General features: G+C 43.6%; 1 protein-coding gene across 1 annotated transcript in view; it reads left to right on the forward strand.

Annotated features, from left to right (window-relative positions):
• sv2ba (synaptic vesicle glycoprotein 2Ba) overlaps window positions 1-2,557 on the forward strand; it is a 28,336-nt gene extending 25,779 nt beyond the window's left edge. The window contains exons 11-12 of the mRNA XM_056278690.1: window positions 1,121-1,280; window positions 2,374-2,557. Of these exons, the coding sequence (XP_056134665.1) occupies window positions 1,121-1,280; window positions 2,374-2,557 (344 nt within the window). The remainder of the gene's footprint in view (window positions 1-1,120; window positions 1,281-2,373) is intronic.
• The last annotated feature ends 7,910 nt before the right edge of the window (window positions 2,558-10,467 follow it).

Consider the following 10,467-nt stretch of genomic DNA (forward strand, 5'->3'; position numbering starts at 1 on the left):
AAAGTACGGCCAAGCCTATCCTACAAAGATGCTTTTATTTCAGACAGATTAGATTAATGTGATGCTGTTTTTATTGGTTTTCCAAAGAAGGCCATTGAAAACTTTCACGAGCTCTTAGATCTTCTACTGCTGAGTCTTTTGCCAAATCATTATGCGGATTGACAAGATTGCCATCGGTGCTGTGCACAGGGTACCGATGGAAAATATCAAATCTGCTCTGGTGACCCCTGGGAAACGGGGAACAAGCCGAAAGACGATACACACAAGAAAATAGGCGGCGTAGCTTTTTTTAACTATGCTCCAAAATGATGGACTACCCTACCAAGACCTATAAGAGATGTGGACTCTGTAAACATTTTTAAACAACAGCTGAAAACCCATTTATTCGATTTGGCTTTTAATTAATGTCATTCTTAACCATTATTTTGACTAAATATCGCATATTTTATTTTGCTTACTGGTTTCTGTTTCTACTTTCACTTATGTATTTTATCATCTACTGTCTTTTTATTGTCTAATTTTATAGTCTTTCTATTTGCCGCTGTTTTAATGTGTTGCATTTTTGTTTTTATTTCATTCTAAAGCACTTTGAGCTACATCTCTTGTATGAAAAGTGCTCCATAAATAAAGTTTATGATCATTATTAATAATTGTCCTCCAGTGAGTTTGGATTCAGGATACAGAACCTGCCTTTTTAATCAGCTTATTAATTCTGTTTTTGTCTTCCGCTTATATGCTTCCCCCCAGCAAAGCACAGCATGAAAAATGAGACTCGAACCCCCTCATAAAAAAACATGCAGGAGTTTCTTAGTGACGTCAAATGATCTCAGCTTCCTAAGGAAGAATCATTTGGACTGAGATTTCTTAACAGTGACGTTAGTGTTCTCCTTCCAACTCAGTTTGCTGTCCAAGTGGACATCGTGGTGTTTAGAAGACTGGACCATCTCAGCTGGGTGACCTGAGATACCTCCATCTTGCTTATCCTAAAGTCAATAATCATCTCCTTGGTCTTATCAACATTCCGATATAAGAAATTAGAATCACACCAGCGGACAAAGGAGTCCACCTCTCTTTTACAGGCCACATCGTCATCGTCTGATCCATCTGTCCTCTCTTACAGGAGGGTCTATGCTAGCGTCCTCAGCCTGTACCTTCCTGCTGCTGCTGAGTTTCAGTCAAGGGGCTGTTATTTGTTGGCAGTGTCTGTTTTACGGCGTTAGCGTGGCGGCCTGGAATGGCCTGGAGGTCATCTCTGTAGAGCTTTACCCCTCCGCTAAAAGGTACAGTATAGACTCAGTCCACGACACTCAGCTGGGCCCTTCGTCTGATCCCATCAACTGATGTTGAACTATACATTATTTGTTTAAGCAGTCACCGATGTGAGTTTAAGATGGGATTTTATGGAAACTGCTTTTGTAAAAGTTGTTTTTAGTGTGATTTCATTTGTTTTTTTGTTAGTTCTCACTGTCTGCACAGACAGTCTCAATAGTTTGAATTGAATTGAATTGAGTCGTTCACTTCTATGATGGATATTGTTTCCTTCTTTACTTTACCTACAGTAAATTATCATTTAATATTAACAATGCTAGAGCCCGCTGCTCCCTGACAGAGTATTACATGTAGACTGTTGTGGTAAAGCACACAAGAGACAGGCTTCTGTAAGTATCTGTTCCCTTTTCTAGGGTGGTTCTGATAACGCTCTCTCTCGCTTGTTTGTCTGTCTCTCTCTCTCTATCTCTCTGTCTGTCTCTCTCTCGCTCTGTCTGTTTCTCTCTCTCTCTCTCTCTCTCTCGCTCTCTCTCTGTTTTTCTGTCTGTCTGTCTGTCTCTATCTATCTCTGTCTGTCTGTCTGTCTCTCGCTCTGTCTGTCTCTCTCTCGCTCTGTCTGTTTCTCTCTCTCTCTCTCTCTCTCTCTCTCTCTCTCTCTCTCTCTCTGTGTGTGTCTGTCTGTCTGTCTCTCTCTGTTTCTCTCTTTCTCTTGCTCTGTTTGTCTCTCTCTGTGTCTGTCTCTCTGTGTCTGTTTGTCTGTGTCTGTTTGTCTGTCTGTCTCTCTCTATCTCTCTCGCTCTGTTTGTCTCTCTCTGTGTCTGTCTGTCTGTCTGTCTGTCTGTCTGTCTGTCTGTCTGTCTGTCTCTCGCTATCTCTGTCTGTCTGTCTCTCTCTATCTCTCTCGCTCTGTTTGTCTCTCTCTGTGTTTTTCTGTCTGTCTGTCTCTCTCCATCTGTCTGTCTGTCTGTCTGTCTGTCTGTCTGTCTGTCTGTCTGTCTGTCTGTCTCTATCCCTATCTCTGTCTGTTTGTCCGTCTGTCTCTCTATCTCTATATCTCCATCTCTCTGTCTCCCTCTCTCCCTCTCTCCTTCTCTCTCTCTGCAGAGGGACTGCATTTGGCATCCTGAACGGCATCTGCAAGCTCGCCGCCATCATTGCCAGCTTCATTTTCGCAGCCTTCATCGGCATCACTAAGATCATCCCCATCTTCCTGGCTTTCTCTGCCCTCGTCTGCGGAGGTGTGCTGGCCCTTAAGCTGCCAGAGACCCGTGAGAAGGTCCTCTCTTGAAGCGCCAAATTTCCTCAGCTGCAAGGCCAAAAATACATAGAATAACTACGTGCGAATTTCGTTAAAAAAAAAAAAGAAAGAAGGAAAGAAAGAAAGAATTGGGTCCAGTTGAGGGAGGGGGGGGTATGATTAATCATGTGTGTGGTTTCCTATCTGAGCCTGTCCTCTGTACCCTCTCTTAGCCACTTGCAGGCTGCCTCATTTTTCTGTGACATCACGCAGAAATGTGTGTGTGTGTGTGTGTGCGTGCATGTGTGTTTGTTATTTACCTTTAAATGTACCCCCTCCCCACATTCAGACATATCATAGGCATACACACGAAACTAACAGGCACTCGAACAAAAATGTAGACACACACACACACACACACACACACACACACACGTGGTAGCATTAGTTGTGTTTGTGTGGTTCAAAGCTCGTCTAAAAGAGGAACAAGTGGAGGAAGCGATTCATAATAATCTGCTGTACTTGAAGGGTAATGTACTAATCCTTGTTACCACATTGTGCTTTGATTTAAATCACTGCCGGAGGAAGAGGAGACTTGTGTGAAGGGCCGAGGGTGACACCCGGACTCTCCTTAAGGAGCGCACAGCTGAGGGCTTAACAGCGATACAACTCCCAGCGTCATTACTTATCATTAAGAAGGCTCTGTTGTTCTTTTTTGGTCCGGTCCCCTCCTGAGGTGTCCACCCGATCGATATGTCATCTTGCTTTGTCTTCTCTCAGCCTCTTCCCGGATTGATCATTTTAATCAAAAGTGGGATCTGCTTCCAAACCCCGTCCCGTCCTGTCCCCCCGCCGTAGTGCGAGTTACAGACGCCGCCGTTGGCCGGGTTCTCCTCCTGTCCCCGTCACGTCTGCTGACCCATGTCCCGCCTGTGACCCACAGCTGTAGTGTCCGTCTGGTACCGTAGCGCTACGTTTGGTAGCCGATAGAGTTACCGTCAACGAGTCCCGTCAGCCCGACCTTGCCATGACCAACCGTAAGAAACCATGCTGTTATGTTTTGACTGTCTGTTCACTTTGTTTTATGTGTTTTTGTTTTTTTTTTGTTTTTTTTTAAGTGTGCTGCAACACCGTGAGTTTAAATATTTTGATATTATGCTCTCTTTCTGACGTTCTGGTGGAGAACGGCCTTCCAGATCCTGCTGTATTTTCTGACAACACGTATCCAGATTTCTAAGGAGCATGTTACTTTCCGGCATAGCAGATCCGAGCGTGCGTGCATGTGTGTGACTGTTATCCACATGTCGGTGTATAGACTGAATACTGTAGCCTGAACACTGTTCTCCTTTTTGTTGTTGTACATATTTAGACTCATGTACAGGTATTCTAGTTGTAAAATAGCAGCGACGACATGACAAACAAACCCTTACACCGTGTAAAGCGGAAGTACTGTAACACGAGAGCGTGCACGCCACCTGACCGGGGTCGATAGTGAGGAGTTCACTGCATAACGGGACACGTAATGGGACAACCGTGTCGATAACGCAGCCGGAATAATGTAGGCCCCTCCTTTCAAAACCTCGAGTGTTAGATAGCTAGCCCATCGTGGCAACCATCCGTGTCAGTAGTAATAAAGAGAGTTGTGATTTGATTTGGATGAAGACCCTGAAGAAGAGGTCACAGTGAAGATTATGTCCGCCGAGGAACCGCGTGTAATGAAGATAGGACATTTAGATCTGGCAAAATTCACTGAAGAAGCCCTTTGCAAAACTCAAGAGGGCAAAAGTTCTTGAAATGAGAGTGTTTTGGGAATACATGTCATTTATGGAGGCCAGCGTGGTGTGTGTCAGTGTGTTAAACTAGTGGGCAAAGATGAAGTTAGCGTTGCAGTGCACCACTTTTGGTCTTTTTCTAACACCGTTGAAGATTTGACAAAAGAACAGATGACTTTGACATTTTTGTTTTGTTTTGTTTTGTGATGGTAAAAAATAATAAAAAAAACCTGATTGTATTCATCTGTGAGGACTTTACCTTGACATGACAGTTTGTGAGAGTTCTTCTCATCGTAATCAGGCTTACATCTCAATTTGACAATGTACTTCTTCTCAGTTCAAGAGATTTCCAATTAATTTTTACAACCCTTCTCTTATTTGCCTCTCATAAATTTTTTGCATTTTCAGATTTTACTCAGGTTTTGCACAATACACATTTGACACAACGGGATATGGGCCCCCTCATTTTCAAGGTTGCCGAGTTAACAGACAAGAAGATACAGCAGACTTTGAGAAAGAGAGACAACATATTTCACGTCTTTGTACGCTATTCCAAACTCAACTTACAAAACATTACATTTCTGTTTCTCAGGTCCAGATCTGGGCCAGAACCAGATCTGGACCTGAACCAGATCTGGTACAACAATCCTGAAATGTCTTTCTGGAGGAAAAAGTTTCAAATTTCCGGGCAGTGAGAACTTTGTACAAGCTATGGACAGGCCAAACCAAAAAGCATCCTTTCCTAAATCATGGAAATTAATGGAGAGGAGTGTTTTAAACAAACAGGAGTCAAATCTCAATCTCTTCTCACGTACAGAGAGGCCAGTCGGCCTTGTAATACACAGAGATGAGCACCACAATTATGCTTAAGATGTTAAACATCTAATAGATTAAACGGTACCCTATTTGGAGGCGTACAGCACTCTTCATCTGGCCAAGAAAAGAGAGTAATTAAAGCTATTTTTCTTCCCCCCTGTAATGTGGTGATGTTAAACAGACGTGGTACTTTTAATATTCGCTAAAAAAAATTAGCTCTTGAATTTGCAGCACTCTCTCTCTCTCTCTCTCTTTTGTGTGTGCCTGCTGCTGAAAAGTACCTATTAAAATCAGTCAAAAAAGAAAACTACAAACGCGCAATCATGGTAGGCCAGTAGGTGGCGATAAAGCCTACATCAACGATACGTCAAACACCAGCGAAGAACATTCTGAGCATGCGTAGTGAGCCTTTTTTTTTCCTTCGGCGGTAGTGACTAAAAAAAAAGAAGCTAATAATCTTTATACGTAGTTATTTGACATGTGTTTCTTCGCCTTTATGTATCTACCACCTTCCGGCACACGGCCCCGGCTGCTATGGCCAATATGGAAGCAAAACGTGATTCGTTCGTGTGGACCAGGCGGAGTTGCTGCGTAGCGCATGCGCGAATTGCGGTGACGTCATCGTTTCCCCTACACACGGATACGCGGCAACTCCGTTTCGGCGACCTGAAACGCCGCTTTCGTGTGGACGAAAGGCCAAAACGCATAGGGGGGGGGGACTGCGTTTTAAAAGATACCCCTGTACGTGTGGACTAGGCCTCAATTAATCTGACAGTGCCGTAGTGTACTGCACCACAAGGCGGCGTCACTAACCGCTCGGCTAACGTGTCTTATTAGTAGTTTACACTGCTTTAGAAGTTTGCCGTCCAACCTTGAAATGCCGAAACGACAGAAAACCGTGGAAGTCTCTTCAGTCAGGTATGTGTACGTTACCAGATTTTGGCTACCCAGTCGCGCGGACCACCATCACGATTATGACCTGATTTACGTGATGCGGTCACGAAGGTTAGGGTTAGGGTTCTATCAGATCGTGACCACATCACGTAAATCAGGTCGTAATCGCGATGGTATCACGATAGGTTAATTAACGTGATGCCATCACGAAAGTCCGTGCGACTGGGTTGGATTTTGGGGCTCTCTGGTCTCCGCACAAAGTATTTTGGCGGCATTGCATCTTCTGGTGCAGCAACAAACACGCTCGTGCTCGAAACAACTTTCAATCAGTCAATCAATCAACCAGGTTGCATTTTATACAAGGAAAATGATGAAAACGGGATGCTGTTGTGGCCATGACGGTCAATATTACTGGAAAACAGTGTTCCCATGTAGTTTTAATACATTCCAGATAGCATCCGGATGTGGGCCACTTCAGGCAATGATGCGGCACTGGTGGCCTTCTTCTGGCCCTGACAAAATGGATGTGAGCCTGAAGTGGCCCCCATGTATAATAGCAAATATGGCCCAGATATGCCAAATCAAATGTGGGCCCTTTTTTGTGTGGCAAAGGCGCGGTGCTCTCGGCAACATGTCATCTGGATGTGAGCCTGAAGTGGCCCATGTGGTAAATGGTGAATATGGCCCAAATATCTCAAAACAAATATGGGCCACCTTTGGCAAATATGTGGCACATGCGGCATTGCTATGGCTTGGTTCTGGCCCAGATCTGGCAAACAGGAGCGGACCGCTCCTGTTTGCCATCCTTCCACACGGTATGTGGGCCGGATGAAGTGTCAGGTGTGGGACGGGGCCGAGCCACAGCAATTTTGCTATCTGGGATTAGACTGTTTTAGCTGTGCTCTAAGGATCCCATTTTTCCATTTTATTACTGAGCTCACGGTGCAAGAGTGACGATGGCTGCTACACCATGTCTGCAGTCTGACAAAATCAGCTGAAACAGGTCTGTTTCTCACTGACTCCTACATCTGTATTGGAGCTATACTGGAACATTGTTCTACTGTAATACTGATCGTCCAACAGGGTCATGATCACATCTCAAGTGGATAAAATAATAAAACAAAGTCACAGATTGCAGCTTTGATGTGGATCGAAGGCAAACGCGTCGAGAAAAAAGATGCGTTTTCAAATGTATCCCTATTAGTGTGGATGTACTCTAAAAATAGAGAGTATTAGTTCTGCTAAGAGGGTCTGCATGTCCCTCAATTACTTGATTTTGAGTATCACAACAGTGGAGTGGGGGGGGGGGTGTTTTCCTGTTCCCAGGTCTTTGGCAGCTGGGCTGAGAGGGCTCTTGTAAAAACATGGCAGCACACAAGTGTGAGCAAGTGTCACTAGTAGGAGGACGTGTTTACTCGAACCACGGTGTGAAAGAGAGCCTGCTGATCTGTCCACCAGGCGGTCAGGTTTGGCAGGCATGTCAAACACCGAGGGACACCATGGAGAAGGGCTGGTTTAAAGACAAATGTGGCATGAAAATGGACTTTCTTACCTCGTTAGCTCATTTGCCCATTCGTTTTATGCACCTATTCAACAACTTGTGCCAAAAAAAACGACCAAAAATTCAATTTTTTACTTATTTTACATCAAAATCTAATCACCTTAACTTCCTCTAAAATAGCCAAGTTTGTGTGATTGCATCACCAAGTCCAAGTGGGCGGGTGAGCAACGCTCCAACCAATAATTCATCAAATGTTCTGTACCATCCAATCAGATGGCCTCCCTCCCTACGTTTTGTCCCCCATAATATACTGTTTTACCTGGAAATACGTCACATTACGGAAACAAGATACGCTCTCGATGCCATTTCAGCACGTTTTTAAGTTCTTTTCAAGTATGGCCGATTAACAGAATTTGACTGTAGTTGGAAATACACTACCGTTCAAAAGTTTGGGATCACATTGAAATGTCCATATTTTTGAAGGAAAAGCACTGTACTTTTCAATGAAGATAACTTTAAACTAGTCTTAACTTTAAAGAAATACACTCTATACATTGCTAATGTGGTAAATGACTATTCTAGCTGCAAATGTCTGGTTTTTGGTGCAATATCTACATAGGTGTATAGAGTCCCATTTCAAGCAACTATCACTCCAGTGTTCTAATGGTACAATGTGTTTGCTCATTGGCTCAGAAGGCTAATTGATGATTAGAAAACCCTTGTGCAATCATGTTCACACATCTGAAAACAGTTTAGCTCGTTACAGAAGCTACAAAACTGACCTTCCTTTGAGCAGATTGAGTTTCTGGAGCATCACATTTGTGGGGTCAATTAAACGCTCAAAATGGCCAGAAAAAGAGAACTTTCATCTGAAACTCGACAGTCTATTCTTGTTCTTAGAAATGAAGGCTATTCCATGCGAGAAATTGCTAAGAAATTGAAGATTTCCTACACCGGTGTGTACTACTTCCTTCAGAGGACAGCACAAACAGGCTCTAACCAGAGTAGAAAAAGAAGTGGGAGGCCGCGTTGCACAACTGAGCAAGAAGATAAGTACATTAGAGTCTCTAGTTTGAGAAACAGACGCCTCACAGGTCCCCAACTGGCATCTTCATTAAATAGTACCCGCAAAACACCAGTGTCAACATCTACAGTGAAGAGGCGGCTGCGGGATTCTGGGCTTCAGGGCAGAGTGGCAAAGAAAAAGCCATATCTGAGACTGACCAATAAAAGAAAAAGATTAAGATGGGCAAAAGAACACAGACATTGGACAGAGGAAGACTGGAAAAAAGTGTTGTGGACGGATGAATCCAAGTTTGAGGTGTTTGGATCACAAAGAAGAACGTTTGTGAGACGCAGAACAAATGAAAAGATGCTGGAAGAATGCCTGACGCCATCTGTTAAGCATGGTGGAGGTAATGTGATGGTCTGGGGTTGCTTTGGTGCTGGTAAGGTGGGAGATTTGTACAGGGTAAAAGGGATTCTGAATAAGGAAGGCTATCACTCCATTTTGCAACGCCATGCCATACCCAGTGGACAGCGCTTGATTGGAGCCAATTTCATCCTACAACAGGACAATGACCCTAAACACACGTCCAAATTGTGCAAGAACTATTTAGAGCAGAAGCAGGCAGCTGGTATTCTATCGGTAATGGAGTGGCCAGCGCAGTCACCAGATCTGAACCCCATTGAGCTGTTGTGGGAGCAGCTTGACCGTATGGTACGCAAGAAGTGCCCATCCAACCAATCCAACTTGTGGGAGCTGCTTCTGGAAGCGTGGGGTGCAATTTCTCCAGATTACCTCAACAAATTAACAGCTAGAATGCTAAAGGTCTGCAATGCTGTAATTGCTGCAAATGGAGGATTCTTTGACGAAAGCAAAGTTTGATGTAAAAAAAATCTTATTTCAAATACAAATCATTATTTCTAACCTTGTCAATGTCTTGACTCTATTTTCTATTCATTTCACAACATATGGTGGTGAATAAGTGTGACTTTTCATGGAAAACACAAAATTGTTTGGGTGATCCCAAACTTTTGAACGGTAGTGTATATTGTAAAAGATCCATGTGCAATATGAAAGAGCACCATTAGCTCTCTTTTGCCGTCGATAATCAGCACACCGAATAAGAAACCAAATACAGTCCTTGTTTTGTTTTGGCCTAAATGCTGGCCCTGACGTGTAGCGTGAGTGCTCAGAATACAGCTACGGGACCACCAGAGGGCTCCGTTTGTGGATACTGGGCCAGCTCAGTTCAGTTCAGCATGATTTCATGCTACAACTCCGTTCAGTTCGTTTCAGCTGAGTTCAGTTCAGTGCAGTTCAGTTCAGTGCAACATGGTAATTGCTTGTGGGAACTGGTCTTATGCTCCATGTGTGTCAGCATCTAACAATTAGATGTAATTTACTGCCTACCTCTATTTGACCCTCCAGGCCAGTTCAGCAGATCAGGCTGTCTGTTATGTTTTGCACCTTGGCTGCAGAATGTTTCACTGCCTCTGCTTCCCACAGGCCTCAGACAGGCTGGGAGCCCGGCGCTCACACAGACCATTACATTTATTACACTCATTACACATCAGCCAAAGATGGGCAAATATACCTCATACTCTAACACGTTACAAAATACAAACACATCTTTGTCAAATGTATCAAAATAAACTATGAAATACTGTTGTCGAAAATGTACTTAATGAAACTACATGTATTTTGTATTTCAAATATCAAAAACATCAAAATCAGTTTGTTATGAACAAAGACGAAGATGATAACTGACTGTGTGAAAGGTTTTCCTTCAAGATGCAGGCCTTCATTCTTCAGTCTAAGAAATGCTTATTATGTCTGTGTCAGTGGTGTGGAGTTTGAATCCAGTCAGTTTACACACCATTAACTATTTTAGAGAAAGTTAAGGTGATTAGATCCATCCATCCATCCATTATCCAAACCGCTTATCCTGCTGTCAGGGTCACGGGGATGCTGG

Source organism: Lampris incognitus, chromosome 4 (genome assembly GCF_029633865.1).
Source record: "Lampris incognitus isolate fLamInc1 chromosome 4, fLamInc1.hap2, whole genome shotgun sequence".
Taxonomy (NCBI): Eukaryota; Metazoa; Chordata; class Actinopteri; order Lampriformes; family Lampridae; genus Lampris; species Lampris incognitus.